General features: G+C 47.2%; 1 protein-coding gene across 2 annotated transcripts in view; it reads right to left on the bottom strand.

The window, feature by feature from the left end:
- The window catches only part of BOD1L1 (biorientation of chromosomes in cell division 1 like 1), a 58,847-nt gene that overhangs the window by 26,468 nt on the left and 12,024 nt on the right, over positions 1-20,355 (bottom strand). For both annotated transcript variants that reach the window (XM_060188324.1, XM_060188326.1), the window contains exons 3-10: positions 18,861-19,051; positions 16,861-17,475; positions 15,521-15,670; positions 14,324-14,490; positions 12,317-12,428; positions 11,239-11,377; positions 9,604-9,676; positions 2,148-8,154 (exon numbers count right to left, since the gene is read on the bottom strand). In XM_060188324.1, coding sequence (XP_060044307.1) covers positions 2,148-8,154; positions 9,604-9,676; positions 11,239-11,377; positions 12,317-12,428; positions 14,324-14,490; positions 15,521-15,670; positions 16,861-17,475; positions 18,861-19,051 — 7,454 coding nt within the window. The remainder of the gene's footprint in view (positions 1-2,147; positions 8,155-9,603; positions 9,677-11,238; positions 11,378-12,316; positions 12,429-14,323; positions 14,491-15,520; positions 15,671-16,860; positions 17,476-18,860; positions 19,052-20,355) is intronic.

Genomic DNA, 20,355 nt, shown 5'->3' with positions numbered 1-20,355 from the left:
GAGGCACATGCACGATCTCAGGTAAGAGGTAAAAACTCGGGGGCCATTCACTTTTTTTTTCTTAAATAAAATCATTTCTTGTTAAGTTTCAGATGGCTATTCAGAAAAAATAAGATAGGAAGACGATTTATTTCCAAGTTATTTTTCTGTAGTGACCTGCTGCTAGCTTCAAGGTAACATTTTGGGTTGGAGAGGTATATTCTCAAAACAGGAGGGAAGTTATGAAGAGACTCTTGTTACAGAAGTGAGTATACAGCTAGGCATCGGAGGAAGACAAAAAAGAAAAGGGAGTCGAGCGGTAGCACAGTGGATTAAGTGCAAGTGGCACAAAGCACAAGGACTGGAATGAGAATCCCGGTTTGAGCCCCCGGCTCCCCACCTGCAGGGGAGTCGCTTCACAAGAGGTAAAGCAGATCTGCAGGTGTCTCTTTTTCTCTCCTCCTCTCTGTCTTCCCCTCTCTCCATTTCTCTCTGTCCTATCCAACAATGACGACATCAATAACAACAACAATAACTCCAACAATAAAACAAGGGCAACAAAAGGAAATAAATAAAAATAATAATAAAAAAATTGAAAGAAAAAGAAAAAAAAGGGCATTTTATCTAGTGGAGATAATTCTACCCGTCCTGGTCCATTTTCTCTTCACTGCCGCCTGCCTCATATGCTATCTGTTTCTCTCATTCACCCACCCACCCAAAGTCACCAAAGAGAATCTTTCTCTTCTCTAAGATGCAGTAAGCTTTTCCTTGCTAAAAAGCCCTGCTAATTTTGCTCCTTTAGAAAAGGGGGCAAAGGGTGGGTAGGTGGGCAGGAAGGGGCAGTTGACTAAAGTAATGGTTAAGTCATTAAACCTTCCAGTGTGCCCAATTTACCTAGCCATAATGCAATGGAAAAGCTTTTAAGTACCTTATTTCAACCCTTGAGACATTGCTTAATGTCTTCTACCTAGTTCCTAGAATGACCAAGATGATATTCACTCCCCCTCAGCTTCCTGAGGCTGCCTGAGGTGATATCTATGGACTATTCATGTTCAAAGTCCAGAACTACAATGTATAAGCCAGAGTGGAAAGACACAGCTCCGATCCTCTGCGTGAGTTCCCACAGCACCCTTCGCCAGACCACCCAGGCATCTGCCACGCCTGAGTCACTTTGCACTAATGAGTATCTTGCCACCTTGAGTGTCTGCCCCCCACCCCAGCCTGATGGGGTGGCACCTGGTGTAAAATGCCTGGGGCGGGGGGTGGGGTGGGGTGGAGTGGCTGGTTGACTAACAGCTCAAAAGTCCACACCTTTGAAAGTGATCCACTAGGGGCTTAACAGTTATGCAAAAAGCCACTTTTGCCTGAGGCACCAAAGGTCAGCAGGTTCAATCCAGAGCACCCCTAGCACCAGCACCTCAGTAAACTAGAACTGAGCAGTGCTCCGGTACAAACAAAAACACTGCCGGGGGTAAAAAAAAAAAAAAAAGGCATTGGGGCCCAAGTGCTTCTGGTAAGATCAGCACTCTGCATCTATCAGGAAAGGTTTTCAACACATTCTAAACTAGAAAACTAGGGATGAACTCGTAGTTTCTGAATTCTAAACTCCACTAAAAAAAAAAAAAAGGGGGGGAGTCCAGCGGTAGTGCAGTGGGTTTAGCGCACATGGCACAAAGTGCAAGGACCGGCGTAAGGATTCTAGTTCGAGCCCCCGGCGCCCCACCTGCAGGAGAGTCGCTTCACAAGCAGTGAAGCAGGTCTGCAGGTGTCTGTCTTTCTCTCCCCCTGTGTCTTCCCCGTCTCTCTCCATTTCTCTGTCCTATCCAACAATGACGACAACAGCAATAATAACTACAACAGTACAACAATAAAAAAGGGCAACAAAAGAGAAAATAAATAAAAAGATAAATAAGAGAAGTCACTGGCTTGACCGAACTCGTAACATGCTGCAGGTTCTAGGCCAGGTTCTAGGCCGGGGAAGAAGCTACGGCTCTTAAGCTCTCAAACATGCGTTTCTTTTAGAGAAGCTCTACCTTCGAGTGGTGGTTAAGAGTTACTCTGTGGCATGCTGGAACCAAAGCCATCTTTGGGCAGGTTGTCTCACGTGTCCTCTACATACTATATCATCTCTGTAAAAAGTGAAACTTTGCAAGGAGGGAAGTTCTCACCTATGTTACACAAACTTCCTTCAGAGGCAACTGTGACCTGGAGCCCTCCTTCACCCTGGAGCGACTCCGTCAGGCCCTCTCCTGTTTGCCCCATGGGTGTCTGAACGGTCCCTGTGCCACAGCCACTGTGCTCTCGCTTCCCTGTCCAGTCCTGCTCACACTCAGGAGCCGAGAGAGTTTGGCTGCCGGCGGCTGAAGGGACCGCTGCGTGGGAAGGGACAATTTCCGACACCTGAGCACAGGCAGGCTCAGTGGTGGCGTTCTGGGGGCCCCCTGGGCTCCGCTGGGGAGGGGGTGAGGGATGCTCGTTGGCTGTGTCTCTGCTCTGTGGCTTGTCACTGGCTTTTTTAGCACTGGTGTTTAGTGCTGTCTCACAGCTCACACTGACTGAAGCAGCCTTGGTTGTCTGCTGGGATGTCTGCCCTGGGCCTCTGGGACCCACAGGGGAGTCGGTGTTGTGGCTGAAGCTCTGCCCAGTCGAACAGCTGGCCGAGGAGCCCTCCCCTGCTGGCCGTCTCTCAGGGCCTGTGCCTTCTCTCTGCACACAGTCCAAGGAGCTACCCTTTACTGCATCTGGGGGGTGCGATGCGCTTTCGCTGCGGGGTTCCTTGCCAGCTTTCTCTTTTTCTTGGATACACACAGCAGAGAGCATGCTGATGGAGGCCCTGCCACGCCCGTCCTGGGCGCTCATGGTCACCGCAGATGTGAGCGGCCCAGGGTGCTGACAGCTGTCCTCTGCCATCGGGCTGGGCACAGGCACCTGGAGCCCGGTCTCCTTTCCGGCGGTGGTGGGCTCTTCTCTTCCTCCTGGGTCATTCTCCTCGTGCCTGTCCAGGCCGGCGCCCGCCGGCACACACTCAGCCGTGCTGGTGGAGATGATGGCGGCATCGCCTGGGTCCTCCAGTCGGCTGACAGAGGGCTGATCCTCGTCCTGTGGCGTGGCACCCACCATGAGCGCCTCACATCCCTCGGAGGTGCTGGTGGAAATCATGGCAGTGTCGCTCAGCTCTTCCGCTGTCCCGAGGGACAGATGGACAGCAGGCGGGGCGGCGCTGGACACGGGGCCCTCGCAGTCTTCCACCGAGCTAGTCGAGATGACGGCACTCCCGTCTTTCTCTTCCAGGAGGGAGACGGAGGCCTCACATTCTTCTGCGATGCTGGTGGAGATGAGGGCACACTCATCCTTCTCCTCCTTGCTAGTGGAGGCCAGAGGGCTTTCCACGTGGGTGGGGGCACTGGGCATAGGCCCCTCAAAGTCCTCTGTGCTGACCAGGGCTGGACCTTCTCCCCTTGTGTCAGCTGATGCACACGGCAGCCGACTAGGGGCACCGATGGTGGTGGTCGCGCTGGAAATAGGCACTTCGAACTCTTCTCCGATGCTTGTGGAGATCATGGTGCACTCGTCTTTCTCCTCACTTCCCGTAGCCGTTGGTTGGCTCTCGACCCCCGATGCCGCACTGGGCGTGGGGGCCTCAAATTCTTCCCCACTCCTGGCACCCTCTGCGCCCTCCTCAGTCCTCGGAGTACTGGAATGGCCTTCTTCTGCGGCCGCCAGTTTGCTCAACGGAGTGGGGCAGTCCCTTCCTGTGCTGGTAGAGATCATTAGGCCTTTGCCTTGCCTCTCGCCCCCCGCGAGACCAGCGTGGTTGGCAGCGCTGTCACTGGCTGTAGTTGCCGAGAGGCCGTTGCATTCTGGGTTTTCCCCAGAGGTGATGACACCTTCGTCTTCTTTTCCACTGGGTGATGTGTGAGGGGCCTCATATGCTGGGGTGGCACCAGATACGAGGACATCGTAGCTGCCCCCCACGAGACCCGTGGAAATCGTGGCCTCCTCTGCGTTGTCCTCTTGCCTGGTGACTTGACCGTCACTCTGATCTAAACCTGCACTTGCCATCGGGCCCTGGAACCCCTCAGGAACACGTGCCCCTTCCCCCTTTCCAGAAACGGCACTGGTCACACTGCTTTCTACAAGCCCTTTGGCGCTGGAACAGATCTCCCCATCTTTAATCTTCTCTGTGCTGCTCATGCTGTCGACGTTACTGTCATTTGTGTTTGTGACGGCCCCTCCGGCTTCTGCTTCCAGGTGCCCTTCTGCGGTCCCGAGCTGACCGACCCCTTCCTCCGCACTCTCGCAAACTGCTACCCCCTCGCCCTCGCCCTCGCCCTCTGTCCCCGTGCAAGTTGAAGCGTGCCCGATTTCATTCCCCCGGCCCGTGCTGGTCACCACACCCTCGTCTTCCTCATCTTCCTCTTTGGCACCGGTGCTGGTCACGATGCCTTCATCATCACAAGGACCGGCGGCAACTACGGGCACACTGGAGGCTTCTTTGGCGACGGTGCTGTCCATTGCGCTCTCTCCGTTCTCCTCTGACTCGGAACTTACGGCAAAACCTTCGCTGCCCTCTTCCGGCCCCGAGCAGCTGGCCGGCCCCTCGCCGTCATCTTCTGTTATGCCCGTGCTGGTGACGGCACTCTCGCCCTCCGTGCCGTCATTCACGGAGCCGTCTCCCTCTTGGGGGGCACTTGTTCCGGGGGGCGTCTCGGCACCTACCAGGGCCGCGGCTGCACCCGTCACCACGCGCTGCTCCAGGGGCCCTACGCCGGTCCCCGAGCACATCACAAAGCTGCCGCCTCTCCCTTCTGCTCCTGTGCACGTCACCGCCCCCTCAGTCTCTTTCTTGGGGCCCATTCTCGCCTGAGCGTGCTGGAACCCATTCAACTCTTCGCTGCTCACAGAGCCCTCTCTTATTTCTGTCCCAGCGCTTGTCACCGCTCCGTCGCTTTCCACCTCACCGACGGAAGTCATGGCTCCTTCTGTCATCTCAGAGTCTCCGCTTGAAGGGCTGTCGTCGCATTTTTCCTCGGAGCCCGCACTGGTCACGGCATCATCCTTCTCTTCCGTCACCGCGCTGTTGACGTTGCCTACAGCTGCGGCCACGTGGGCAGCTGCTGGCTCTGCGGCTCTCTCTCCAGATGCGGCTGTGGTGCACTCTCCGCCGTCTCCCTCCTTGGTGCTTGTCAGGAAGGTCTCACTTTCAGCAAATCCTTCTGTGACGATGCCCCCACCTTCTTCAGCGGCAGCAAAAACCGTGCATCTGCTGGGTCCTGTGCCGACGAGCAGGGGCTTGTCTCTGGGGCTTGTGCCTGCCGTGACACCTTCGTCGGCCTCGATGCTTGTGCAAGGCCCAGCCACCTCACCTGCACTCTCTGAAGTGGTGGTGGCAGCTCCTGCCTTTACTGGAACTAACGCAACGCCCTTGACTTTCCCCTCAGTACTAGTGGCGATAAGAGACTTCTCAGATCCGCCGGACCCAGTGGTCACATTTTCTGTGTCTCCGTTCCTCTGGTCTAAGAGAGAGGATGGGCTGTTGCTTCCGGCACTGGTGTCTACCTCGCTGTTTTCATTCCTTCCTTGAGCCTCTACGGATTTATCTTCTACTTTGCCTGGACCGTGACTATGTGTACACTCAAGAGTCTCAGCACCTTTTTCTGTAGTCGTCTCTCCCATGCCATCAACAGCCACGCCATCCTTCCTTCCGTTTTCTACTGCAGCCCTGACTGTCTGCTTTGGAGCGGGCTCTGCACTTACGCCGCTTTCTTTCTCGGCTGTGTCCGCCAATGTGTCTTGTTGGTGAACGCTCTTGTTTTCTATGGCCGTGGCTGTTAACTGACTGCCAAGAGGCACCCTGGCTTTTCCTGGCTTGCTGTGTGGTGCCGTGGCCTGGCATCCTTCTGGAACGTGTCTTTTGCTGTGCATGCCTGCTGGTGTGTTGACCGTGGGGACAGGACCCCCTTCTACGTTGTCGCTTGTCCTAGGAACTTCTGACTCTCTAGTTGTGGAACTCTGGTTGGGGGTGTTGGTGTTCCTATGTGACGTGCTGGCGGCGCCACCTTCTAGTACGGTGCTTCTGCCACTGGGTGACAGTCCATCTGCAGCTTGAGACTGCGGCTGAGGTGCAGCGTCCGCCGTGCGTAAGGATGGGGAGGGGTCCGTGTTTGTGGGGTGTCGGAGAGCAGCATCTGCTTGGGCCAGATGCTCTTCAGGGGGTCTGGCTGTGCTTTTCAAATACTTCTGTGGCCTCTCATTTTCTGACGGGGTCTGAGGAGGCATTCTAGGACTCATTTCTGAGTTGACACTGGCATCGTGAGCTCCGGGCTGAAGGGGTTCTTTCTCTCCAGGGTCTGGTCTGCATGCGGCGCTCTGAACATGCGCCGCCTTCTTGGTCAGGGCGCTTTTGTGGTCGGCGTGCTTTTCGGAATTACTGACTCCTACTCCTCGCCCCAACTTGGGAGCCGGAGCTATTGCTTTTGTGTCCGCTGTGCTTTTTGATTCATCCTTCAGGACTGAGGCAGTCGCTTTTGGTCTTGCTGTATTTTCACTGTCTGTGCCTGTCTGAGGACCATGATCACCATTGTCTGAGGTTTTAGATCTTTCAGATACATTTTCAGCAGCTGGCACTGGATCAACTTCCATCGGTTCTTGCTCTGGGATCAATGTGGCATCGCTTTTCTTGGGTCTCTGAAGGGAGGAACTCGTAGGTGTGCCGGAAGTGTTGACTGTGGCTTTTTCTTCTCCTTTGGCTGTGTCTTGTGATAAACTTCCTCTTCGGTTTTCACCTGGCTTTCTGCTTAATTTCTTTTCCAAGACAGAACTAGTCCCTTTCGCCTTTTCGTGGTTACCGTCAACTTCTTTGCCATCTCTGTCGTCTGGTTTAGTTTCTTCTTTCTTTTTCAAGTCTTTACTGCTGTGTTTCAAGCTTCTGCTTCGGTGTCCATCTGATAACTTCCTCTCCAGTCTGGAGGCACCTGAGTCCTTGTCACCCTTACACTTCTCCTTTGTCAGCGGCAACTTAGCTCTGTGACCGGAGTCCTTCTGTGCACCATGCGTTGAAGTCGCAGCACCCTCCTGTACAGGCTCAGTCCCAGCTTCCTCAGGCTTGTCCTCAACTTTGGATTTTCGCTGCCTCTCTGGGTCTGGGTCCTCTTCTGAGTTCTTCTCTTTATCTGGTTTTGAAGTGGCTGGCTGCCTCGTGACACTTTCTTGGGATTCTGCTTCCACTTTTAACTGCTTGCCTTGACTTTTAGATTTAGTCTTTAATGTCAGCTTCTCTTCCAGCAAGCTCTTTGTCCTTCTCTTCTCCTTGTGGACAGTATCTTCTGGTTTTGAACCGCTGTCCAAGTTAGCTGAGTCTGTATCACACCTGTCTTCTGAGTAGCTTTCACTTCTCCTCGGTAACATGATACCGTGCTGCTTGGAACTCAGAGAGTCCTTCTGGATTTTAGAGTCACTTGATCGTCTTGATTTGTGTTCTGCCTTATTTTTGTCCGTTGATGTGTGTCTCTCTCTCTTGTTTTCTTTCCGAGCATTCTCCTCTGACTTTATCAGGTATTCAGAAACTGGCTTCCCATCTTTGCCTAAAATGGACAGTTTTCTATCATTTCGGTGTTTACTTTTGCGATCGGCTTTGTCATCTGAAGAGGTCTTAGTCTGATGACCTGACTTCTGAATGCTTTCCTCCAGCTTTGAGCCTTTCTCCGAAGAGTGGGGCTCAGCCTCGTCTCCGGTTTTGTGCGTGCCGTCACCTTTATGTTTATGTTTCACAGTCAGTTTGTCCTCGGACTGTGTCTTGTCTTTCTCAGGTTTCTCCTTGGAGGACTTCGTCTCTTTCTTAGGCATGCTTTTCGAAGGGGGCGCTTCAGAGTCATCTTTCTTGAGATGCTTCTCGTTTTTCACTGTGCTCTTCTGTTTCTGGAGTTCTTCCTGGACGGTTTCTGTGCGTTCTGCTTGCCTTTTCCCGTCTCTTGAGTCCGTCTCTTCCTGGACCTCTTCCACCACAAGGGGGGTGGATGTCCGTCTCTTATGCTCTCTTTCCACCTTAGCTTCGTTTTTGTTTTCATCAGCTGAGTGCAGAGACTCTGAAAGTCTCCGTGTAGGTTTACTGGCTTCCGTTTTTGCATGAACGTGCTTCGAGTCCTTTGAAGAAGACATCTTTTCTTTTTCACAATGCTGAAAGACAAGGCGAGAAAGAAGAAAACTCAGTTTTTATATTCAGATTTAAGATTAAGGTGCACTATTTTAATACACTGAGTGTTATCGCGTTAAGACCCTGCTTAATCTGTTAACAGCCTGGGGGAGATATTAACTTTCTTTTATGCCTCAGGAAACTGAAGATTTGCATGGTTCAGTAATTTCACACGCAGGCAGCAAGTTAGCAAGTTCAGATCATCTCCTTTGAAGCCCAGTTCTCTTCATAAATGACTCCAGCAAGGCATCTTTACGGAGACTAGTTATTTCTCCCGAGATCTGTCCATGCACCAAGGAGGTCTCCTTTAACTTGCTGATGCCCACCAATGCCTAGAAATCTTGGCACTGAGTAGACTATTAATGTTAGTGAGAGGGTGCTGTGAGACACACTTAAAGCCTTGACTGACCACTTGCTGTTCTCATTCAGGAACTACTGGGTCAGCTTAACTTATGATTTTATACCACAGATGAGTGTCCTTCTGCTATATATGTGGGTGAGGGTATAGCAAGATGTAAACGAACCGTTTAAAAGTAACAACCATGTCATTGTACGGAAGGGTTTAAGTCCCAGGCAAAGCAAAAACATAACACCAAGAAAATTAGCTGAAAATATAGGAGATGCACTCAGTACCAAGTTTTTACTTTTTAAAATGATCAAATCTTGGAAACAATCTAAGCGCTCAACTGTTAAGGAAATGCTCACACAGGGAATATTTATTCAAGCCTACACTATGCTATCATTAATGCTGTCATCGTCATCACTGGAGTTTCACTGCTTTTGGCTGACTTTTCCAAATAGAGACAGACACAGAGAAACAGAGGGAAAAACAAACAAACAAACAAACAACAAAACCAAAGCACTGAAGCTTCCTTCAGTGCAGTGGGGGCCAGACTCAAACTTGAGTCATGCAGACAAAGCAAGCAGGTTATCAGTGTGAGAGCTGCCTTGCTGGTCCACAGTGGTGAATTATAATGGTGACTGGAAGAACTAGGAAGCCCACAAGGTAACGTGAATAAAGAGGAATATGAAGAACAGTTTGCGAAGTCATCACCTACTGTACAAAGTCATGTGTGCTGTGGACAGGAGAGTGAACTGATGGTGACTTATTGTGGTAGAACGCCTCCCCTCACCCCCTCAACTCTTATTACTGGCAGCTGTTTCTGTATTGCCATCGTCAGAAATGGGAGAACGGTATAAAAGTAGGCATTATCTAGATAAGTGATCACATGAACCAAGTTGCCACAGTGATGAATTCAGCGCATCAGCTGGCCATTCAAGAATGTCCAAGATGGGGGAGGGACTTTTAACTCAAGTTAGGAAAGCCCTGCCCTGTCTGGTAAGCTCTGCTCTTCAAGTTGTACCGTTATCTAACAGGAAGACTGCCATCGAGCAGACCGTCTAACAGTCGGAATTTAGTAACGAAGACATACCTCACTTGTTTTGAGGATCTCTTTGGAGTCTTCTTCGGAATGCTGCTTCTTTTTAGAATTCTCCTCAGTATTCCTAAGTTGGGGAAAAAAGTCAAACGTGAACTTTGAGTCAAATGTTCAAATTTCTCAGGAAAAGTTAAAAAAAAAATAAAAGAGTTTTCCCTTACTGGCAACAACTTGCCCCACCCATGGAGAGTTGCTCTGTTTTAATTTGAATCTTGTTCTTAGTCAACAGAGAACACAAGACAAGATGTGATGTGCACTATTCTAGGAGCTGAGAGATGATGCATTTGAAATAAGAACACTTCTGACTTCTTGTTTGTACATGGCTATTTTATGGGCTATCATATTTTCAGAGTCTTGCTATCTTTCGAGTAAACAGAAATAAGAACACTTCTGACTTCTTGTTTGTACGTGGCTATTTTATGGGCTATCATATTTTCAGAGTCTTGCTATCTTTCGAGTAAACAGAAAGCCGACTCTTTTCACTGAGTTCTGTGAATTACTGATTCAGTTCTAGTCAACTCCCTGAAAAATTTACATTGCTCATCTTACAGAACAGGAGGCTACAGATCTTTGTTCACGTGACTTGAGTTTCGGTCTCTCTGGCTTTCTAGTCCATAAAGAATTAACTATGGGAGTCGGGCTGTAGTGCAGCGGGTTAAGCGCAGGTGGCGCAAAGCACAAGGACCGGCATAAGGGTCCCGGTTCGAACCCCGGCTCCCCACCTGCAGGGGAGTCACTTCACAGACGGTGAAGCAGGTCTGCAGGTGTCTATCTTTCTCTCTCCCTCTCTGTCTTCCCCTCCTCTCTCCATTTCTCTCTGTCCTATCCAACAACGATGACAACAACAATAATAACTACAACAATAAAACAACAAGGGCAACAAAAGGGAATAAATAAAAAAAATAAAATATTAAAAAAAAATCATAGACCTAAAAAAAAAAAAGAATTAACTATGACAAGCAGTGCAGACAGACAGAACAGAAAGACTGGAGAGTGAATACAATCACTGTAAATATTTGGTTACTGAAAACTCAGAATACAGCTGTCTCCCGAGTAAAGACTTGAGCCATCCCCTGGAAACTTCCGAAACAACTGTGTGCTTATGAATGTCGTTTTTTCCTGGGGGGGGGGGGGCAAATTTGCATCACATAGAAAAAGAAAATTTCCGGCATTCCAAACAACTTTAAGATATACTAAACTTTGCAATAGTATAGATATTATGATGCTAAAAACAAAAATCTACAATCTTTCATAAACATGCAATAATATACACATTCTTTTTTTAATATTCACTTTATTTTTTCCCTTTTGTTGCCCTTGCTATTTAATTGTTGTAGTTATTATTGTTGTTGTTATTGATGTCGTCGTTGGATAGGACAGAGAGAAATGGAGAGAGGAGGGGAAGACAGAGAGGGGGAGAGAAAGACAGACACCTGCAGACCTGTTTCACCGCCTGTGAAGTGATTCCCCTCCAAGTGGGGAGCCGGGGGCTTGAACCGGGATCCTTATGCCTGTCCTTGCGCTTTGTGCCACGTGCGCTTAACCCACAAACATTCATTTTCAATGCCTCATTTCTAAAAGCATACTGAAGGAATGTCAGACTGCAGTGTGGCTAGAGAAATGACGCACCTTGAGTCTTTTTTCCTTTTTATGCTTAGGGCCACTTTTTTCTCTAAAACTTTCCGTTCTTTTAGGACTTCTTTAATTCTTGGGGCTTTAGGTTCCAAATTCTTTGCTGACAACTCTTCTAAGTCCACACTGTTTTTGCCTTTGAAAGAAGCCATCAATAAACTGTATTTTAGAAAGAGTATCATAAACAGTTATCACATTTATCTTTCATTAAGATTTTTAACCACTGTAAAAATGCAAAATGGTTATAAGCTCTGAATGGGGTAAAAATGATGTTTTAGATTGATAAGGTCTTTTTTTGGCTACTAGGGTTATCACTAAGCCTCTGTACTGGTACTATGAATCCACTGCTCTCGGTGGCCTTTCTCTCTCTCTCTCATTTATTTTTTATTCAATAGGATAGATAGACATTGAGAGGGATGGGGGAAGTAGAAGCGGGGGTGGTGGTGGGGGGGCAGAGCTGCAGATTTGCTTCATGGCTTATGAAGTGTTCCCCCTGCAGGAGGGAATCAGGGGCTCAAACCCGGGTCCCAGAGCATGGTACTGTGCGCACTCAATGGTGTGCTACCATCTGGACCCCAGATGAAGAACTCTTACCTTTCACATTTCAAATGCTCATATATATGTGTGCGTGTGTATGACAAGACCAGTGTTCAGAGGGAGTTCAGTGTTGTGCAATAATTTATTCCTCATTAAGTGTCTGACATTTTAGTTGACATAAAGCACAGGTCAGTTCCATTAATGTCACCAGTGAGATTCAATTATTCACATGTTAACCCATTCTCTCAGGGTAATTAATTTCACCGTCACTAAAAACAAATTACTAACACATGAGTTGTATGAGCGGGCAGAATGTCTAATTTCAACACAGCAAGCAAGAAAAAAAAAAAGGTGACTAAACACATCAGATACAAAATAAATTTTCCACACCTGTGGAGAGATAATAAAAAGTGCTTTATGAAGACATGATTCAGATCATTTTATTTTATAACCATATCTTGTAGGTAATAGGAGTTTCTAGAGAGAATTAAAGTCTGAGTAAGATAATCTAGCACAGGGAAATGAACACCTCCTGTACCTTGGTTCTTAGCCTTTGAAGACTTGGTCTTTTCTGCTTTCTGCTTTCTTTTTTCTTCAAGTTTCTCTCTGTTGATTTGCCTTCTTAAGAGCCTCTCTTCTTTTTCTTTGGCCTAAAAACCATTAAATATTCCTAATTACTCCAAGAGATCACTAGACAAAAGCGAAAACACTAGGGGGAAATGCCCTTTAGATGCCATGAGCTCCACAGCATGTAGACAGACCACATCGTGCTTCATCTGAGAACTACTGCAAGAATAAATGAAGCAGATGCCATAGTTCCCCATTATCCTTTCAGTACACCATTAATTTAAGACACCAGAAAGGTACCACTTGGAGGGTGTGTGACGGCTTAATAGGCTGGTTACTTCAAGGAAAACAAGAGATATAAAGTGAGATCAGTCAGAAGGAGAAGGTGATCTCATCTCTCGGTAGAACTTAAGAACAAGGGCAATGCAAAACACAGGGTGACAGCTGGACTAGACACGCAGCAAGGCCAAGGGCGTGGGTGGGTGTGGTGGTGGCTGAGCGGGCATGGGGAGGTCGGTGCAGGGTTGAGGAGGGAGACCCGGGTTGGCTGTGCAGATGCTGAGTAGACACCTATCATGGGAGGTTCAGAAACTGTACCCATGTGACAGCAACTGACTTACAAATCATTACTTCCCTAATAGGACAGTAACAACAACAACAACAACAACAATAATAATAATCCCACTAACAAAACCTAGAAATAAGTTAGATCTCTTGGAAAAAACAAGAACATAGTTGAGTATCAGGCATCCAAGGTAGAGCTTCCTAATCTTCCAGTACACTTAAAGGTCAAGGCTGAGATGCCAAGAGACCGGCTGGCTCTACAACTAATGTGACTCGGTGGGGTGGTTATACTCTCAGGATTTGCATGCTGACTTTCTGCTGTCCGAGTTTAAAGTCAGAGAGAATCTAATCATGTGACCCTACCACCCCTTTCTGACCCAGACCTCAGAGTCTTAACGTACCCTACATCTTAAGCACAGGGCTGAGTCCTGATCAAACCTTTTAAAACCAACCAATCTACCAACCAGATGAGTCACTACCAACATTTTGGTGCGTTTCCTTCAAAGAAATCTTTCGAGCAAATGATATGTCATCACTCTAAGATGTTCAGCTTTAGCTATTTAGCATTTCTGAAACTGTTAGTCACCTTACAGGCAAATTACATATTGAGTGAAGCAGCAGATTCCCACCACACTGCTATCGATTCATGACCCATCAAACAACTAGAAATACTTTAGGGGGCTGGGTGGTGGGCACCTGGTTGAACGCACATGTTACAGCGCGCAAGGACCCGGGTTCGAGGCCCTGGTCCCCACCTGCAGGGGAAAACTTCACAAGTGGTGAAGCAGTGCTGCAGGTGTCTGTCTGTCTCTACCCTCTTAATCACGCCTTTCCCCTCGATTTCTGGCTGTCTCTATCCAATAAATAAATAAGGATTAAAAAAAAATACACAACCTTAGTTTCCCCTTAATATTAGATGTCAGTGACCACTCACCATATACATGGTTCGATTTTTACTTGCTTTGCACTTTTTTTTTTTAATGGGGGGGATTAACGGCTTCTAGTCGACAGTAAATACAGTAGCTGGTACATATGTAACATTCCTCAGTTTTCCACATAACACTGTAACTCCCCTCCCACATCCTCCGCTGCCATCATGTGGCAGGACCTGAACAACTCCGAGTTGTTCCCACCCCGGAGTCCTTTAGTCTGGCGCCATACACTACGAGTCAAACATTTTTCATACCTTGAAACTCCTATGCTGTTACTGGTTTTCCACTACCTCTGAACACGATGATCTATCTGTGTATCCTTGTAGCAGCATGACAGGTCTAGTCTGCCTAGTGAAAATGACAGGTCTGAACTAATCGTTATGACAAGGCACTCTGGTGCCACTGTTTCGTCCGTATCGGTCGGTTTGTCACGTCTGCCGTCCTGACCAACGGAGGCTGGACTGGACAGGGATCAGACTCACGATTGACTGCCGCCGCTGCTCCACGGTCAGCTCGTCGTCAGAGTCGCTGTAGTACTTGGAGTAGAGGTAAGGCTTGTGAACGTAGGCTTGCCGCACACTCTTGGCTTTCCCCTCACCGGTGTCGCTGGCCTGGGCTTTTGGTTTGCTCTGCTTGCTCTTCTCTTCATCTGGAAGGAGGTCAACAGGAAAGAGGAAGGCTTCCGTGAATGTGCGATAAAGCCCCCGTCCTGCCTGAACAACACCACGCAGCAAGAGCAGCAGTGCTGTCGTTGTGGTGAACTCACGGATCCAGACAGAGGAAATGCCAGCCTGTGACACTTTCAGAGTGGTTGACCAGTGCACTAGTGTTTTAGCAATCTGCTTCTCACATATGAAGAAAGAAGGCAAAGACACATGAGACCTTATGGTTCTTCATTTTTCTGGATAAACAGCTCGGTCTTTGTGTCTGAACCTTTCTTCAACTCTGCCCTTCAAACCTCCAAGCCTCTTCCTTCGCTGAGTCTAACCTGTGTCTCCTAGTAGCAGCCAACAAACCACAACCATGAGCTTAAAAGCCTTCTGGAAGATCTATGAGTCCCCCCCAGTTAATTATCAAACCCAAGAGTGGCCTTCAACTTGACAATGGTGTCAGAAATGGAAGCAGTTGGGAGTCAGGTGGTAGTGCAGCGGGTTAAGCGCACACGGCGCAAAGCGCAGAGATCCCAGTTTGAGCCCCTGGTTCCCCACCTGCAGGGGAGTCACTTTACAGGTTGTGAAGCAGGTCTGCAGGTGTCTTTCTCTCCCCGTCTTCCCCTCCTCTCTCCATTTCTCTCTGTCCTAACCAACAACGATGACATCAATAACAACAACAATAACTACAACAATAAAACAACAAGGGCAACAAAAGGGATAAATATTAAAAAAATAATAAAGAAAGAAATGGAAGCAGTCTTGTGGACTCCCACAAAATCCAACCTCTCCAAACATAATGTCTTCATGGGTATTTGTTTTCTCAGCTAAACCTTATCACCCTAGGGGATGGAGCTAAGAGATATCCCAAGCTTACTCATTAGACAACTCTGGAGCTGGTACCTGAGCAAATCATCAACTACAGAGTCCTATGCTCTTACCACTCTCTTTATACCATGTATCACAAAACAGCCATCTGCATATCCCAGCAATGTTTCACAGGGGCCAGTATTAAGTAAAATGCTTTACCATCTGATGTGATCTCTCCTTCTTCCATGCTATCAGACATTACTACTTCCTCCTCGGTGTCCTCTTCAAAAGATGAAAGGTCACTGGTATGGACAGAGCTAACTGTGATGTCCGTAAGTCCATCCACATCAGAATCAAGCACTGAGCAATCTTAAAGCAGAAAGTAAAACAGACAAGTTGAGTCACCTTATTATGGGAACAAACTCAGCTCTAAATTTCTAAATTAGGTGAAAATTTGTTTTCATAAAGGGAGGAGGGAACTCAGTACTCTATGGTGAAGGGAGGTGGCATTTTGATGACAAGTGAGATATAAAATTATACCCTTAATAGGGGCCAGGTGGGGGAGTAGGGCGGCATCGCAGCAGGTCAAGTGCATGTGGTGCAAAGCACAAGGACCGGCATAAGGATTCCGGTTCAAGTTCCCGGCTCCCTACCTGCAGGGGAGTCGCTTCACAGGTAGTGAAGCAGGTCTGCGGGTGTCTGTCTTTCTCTCTCCCGCTCTGCCTTCCCCATCTCTCTCCAGTTCTCTCTGTGCTATCTAACAATGGCAACAACAATAACTACAACAACAATATAAAACAAGGGCAACAAAAGGGAAAATAAATACAAAAAAAAAAAAAAAGGGGCCAGTGGTCATGCACCTGGCTGAGCACACGGGCTACAACGCAAGAGGACCTAGGTTTGAGTCCCCGGTCTCCACCTGCAGGGGGAAAGCTTTGTGAGCAGTGAAGCAGTGCTACAGATGTCTCTCTTTCTCTCTTCTTAACTCCCCCCTACTCTCTCAATTTCTGGTTGTCTCTCTCTACCCAATAAATATATTAATTTTTAAAAAGCTTGAAATTATACCCTTACGATAAACAAGACTTATAAAATGATACGCTTCTGTTGAAAAGTAAAATTTTCTGCTTTAAGTAATTTCAATGGATTTCAACTCTAGGGATGAAAACGTGTCATTATTTAGTCACCAAACCGACAGTTATTTCAGAAATCACCAAGAGGAAAATGGCATCCTGTAAAAATGACAGAACCATCAATTTCCAACGTGAATGACAGAAACAAAAGCATCTTGTAAGTAACTGAAGTATTTACTACTTCAGATTTAAGATCAGGATATAAAACTAAGGACTGCTTAGAGTTAGTTAGGTCTGTGAAAACACGACAGTAGCTACACTGGAAGGTTTAACGCTTCTCTATCCATTCACTTTGTGAGCCAGCACACTGGCACAGAAACCACGTGTGCCTGCGTCTACGCTTCCTATTTCAGCAAAGGAGGGATGGGTTCTCTCTCCACAGACAGCCTTTGTTCTTCAACTGCAGACGTTGTGAACCGTTCTGGATACCTTCTTTCGTGCCCTCGGTGGCTTTAGTCTTATTGCTGTTTTTTTCGGAGGCAAGTTTTGAGCACTCAACTTCCTTTTCCTTCGCTTGTTTTTCATCTTTTACTTTTTGTACGTCTTCACTTCTTTTGGAGTGCTCGATTTTTTTTTCCGGCTTCTCCTTTTTTTCCTTCTTTCTTTCTCCTTTCTCACTGCCATCCGGCTTCTTTTCAGCTTTGTCTATTGATTTGTTTTTCTGGTCACTGCTTTCCTGTTGAGTGTCCTTATTTAGCAGAACTGAGTTGTCAGTCTCTCGGGTGTGGTTTTTAGTTTCTTCAGCTGGACAGGGGAGATCGTTACTGTCTTCAGACTTCGGGGCTACTTCCTGTGCATCCCCCACACCATCGGGTGTAGAGTTTTCTTTATCAGCCACGTCCTCTGCCGCTTTTTCTTTCTCAGTACCACAATCTGTATTTGCTTGAGATGGGGTTTTTTTGGACACTCTCTCACTGCTCCTTGCATTGGATGTTTCTGTTGAAGCTCTGGCAGCACTAGCTTCTTGGTTAAGAGAAGTTATGGTTTCCAATATTGACATGGCATCATTGGCGACATTAGCACTGGGTCCTGGAGCAGGGACGCCTGCAGGAAGAAGACAAGCTTAAAATGATCCTGGAAACAATTATCATGGTGAAAACCAGTAATTCTGCAAAATTATTTCTCTAGAATCCCATTTACATGAAGTCAAAGTGGTAGAGGGAAAGGAAAACCAAACTTAGCCTGTAAGTTACATTCAGAGTCATGACAGTTATTCTTGGCTCTGACTGTCACAGTATAGGTAGTAGTACAAATGCAGACATACAGACAGTAGTACAAAACGTTCTGTTTGTTCCATGAAATCATCATGATTATTTATTTGCTGAATACTCGCTGGCATGACTTTTGAAAGGGAAAAATGTATTAAATTCATCAATATCATGCTGTCCTGCAATTAAAAAAGATGATTTTTGTGTCCTTTGGGATGAACCAGATAGAGCTGGAGGTGATGATGCTTGGCCAAGGAGGAGATGAAAGGCAACTACCAGGTGGTTTCACTCACAGGTAGAATCTAGAGACCTGATATACAGGAACTTGAAAACCAACAACAATAATTAAACACAGACACACACACACACACACACACACACACACACACCATGGAAGCAAGCAAACTATTTCTAAGACTTATGGGAACTACAGTGGTTATCTTTTGGGAAGTGGGAGGGTGGGGATACAGAACTCGTGGTGGGTGTGGTGTGGAATTATGCCCTGTAATCTTACAATCTTGTAAACTACCATTAATCACAAAGAAAAAAAAAATCCATCAATTTCAGAAATACGTCCTTTTAAGCTAAATATTTTGGTGTATGTCTGATGTATATTAAATAATAAAATAGTGGGGATCCTGTTAAAAGAAGTTAATATATTTCATTTTGAAACTTTTTAAAAAAAATGTACCTATGTTGAGAAATACTATAAGCTACATTTTTCTTAAACAAATTTATTTTTTATTATCTCTATTTATTTATTGGATAGAGCAAGCCAGAAATTGAGAGGGAATGGAGAGGTAGAGATGGGGAGGGATAGACAGACACCTGCAGCCCTGCTTCACCACTTGTGAAGCTTTCCCCCTGCAGGTGGGGACCGGGAGCTCAAACCTGGGTCCTTGGGCACTGTGACATGTGCGCTCAACCAGGTACGCCACCACCCGGCCCGTGTGGGCTACATTTTTAATGACTCTGGAGAATTTGAAAAGTTGTTACTTGAACCTCCATCCAAGAAGAGGCAAACTTTGCAGGTGGGAGTGGGGAGAACTTCCATGTGCTGTGCCTGGGCCTCAAACCTGGGCAGTGAGAATGATAAGGCAGACAACCTCTCAGGCAGACTAGCTCAATGTTTTTATGACCCAAACATCCCTGACTGGATACTCAGTGGGACTGATACTCAGCGGGTCTCCATGGGCCTGACTGAGTGCAAAAGCAAAGCACCTGGCGTAACGACGGAGGAGTCTGGCTTCTCCTCGTCGGGAGCTGCGCTGCTGCTCACGTCTTCTTTGTGGCTGAGCGTGGCCAGAAACTCATGCACGGCCTTCTCCACCTGAGGTCGGAACGTGTGGTTGATCTTCGGATCCACCACCTGAGAAATGATTCGGTCGATACCAGACTCCAACATTCCTGATCTGAAACAAGGTGATTTACAAAAGGCAAAAAAGTAATTTTGATTGTAGCATTTCATACTTGGTTTTAGTCAAACAGTGTCTACTATGCATCTGTTCAACCTCAAACCACCTCAGATTCATTCATCTGGATAAATAGGAAAAAAGCAAAACAAGACAAAAACAGACAGTGGAAAATCAGGTTCCTGCTACTGTGGCATTTAAGGTACACCTACTACACTGTTTAAAAGAAAAAAAAAAAAAAGTCCTTGTGCTGCCAGTGGAAACAGAGAAGCAGGGAAATAATCTTCTCAAACAAGGTGTAGCAAGCTGTCTAGAGATGAGACTTACAATGATGCCTATCTTACTACTCCTGCCTGTGCCATCCAGGGAGGGATACTAGTCACTGAAGCTGACTCCTGGCATAAAGAACACACACATGATGGTCAAGCACTCGGCTCCCCACTTGGAGGGGAGTCGCTTCACAGGCGGTGAAGCAGGTCTGCAGGTGTCTATCTTTCCCTCCCCCTCTGTCTTCCCCTCCTCTCTCCATTTCTCTCTGTCCTATCCAATAACGACGACATCAATAACAACAATAACTATAACAACAATAAAAAACAACAAGGGCAACAAAAGAGAAAATAAACATAAAAAAGAACACACACGGCCGGGTGGTGGCACACTGGGTTAAGTGCACACAGTCCGAAGAGCAAGGATCCCTGTTCGAGCCCTCGGCTCCCCACCTGCAGGGAGGTTGCTTTCCCAAGTGGTGAAGCAGATCTGCAGGTATCTATCTATCTTTCTCTCCCATCTTTCAATTTCTCTGTCCTATCTAAAGGGGGGGGGGGGAGAACACGGTGTAATTTTATCACACTTGCTTAAGACTTCTTTCTCCTTTTATGCTTTTGCTATAAAAGTGGCTAAGTTACCTACTTAACAATGACATCTTCCACATAACAGGCACCATGCTGGTCACTGGGTAGCTACAAAGCAGACTGCTCCCTGATCTCATGGGGGAGACAGACACAAATAATCAGCCCACAAGACAACAGGCACTCACACACCACCTACTGTGGAAAAAGGAGCACAGGAGTTTTTAAGACACACCTAGTTTAGGAATGTTCCACAAAGGAAATGACATTTAAGGTCAGGCAGGGATGACATGAAGAGACAGAATTAAGACGGCAACAAGATCTGAAATAGGCAGGAAGTCACAAAGGTGTCTGAGCAGAATAAGAGAATGCAAATTTACTTTAAGAAACACTTCAGCCTTGCTTCTCCCTAAAATCTGAGTAGTCCACAAATTCCTGGAAAGCACTGCAAGACAG

This window comes from Erinaceus europaeus, chromosome 3 (genome assembly GCF_950295315.1).
Source record: "Erinaceus europaeus chromosome 3, mEriEur2.1, whole genome shotgun sequence".
NCBI classification, from domain to species: Eukaryota; Metazoa; Chordata; class Mammalia; order Eulipotyphla; family Erinaceidae; genus Erinaceus; species Erinaceus europaeus.
Note: the sequence above shows the minus strand (reverse complement) of the source record. Positions and strands in the feature narration are given on the sequence as shown.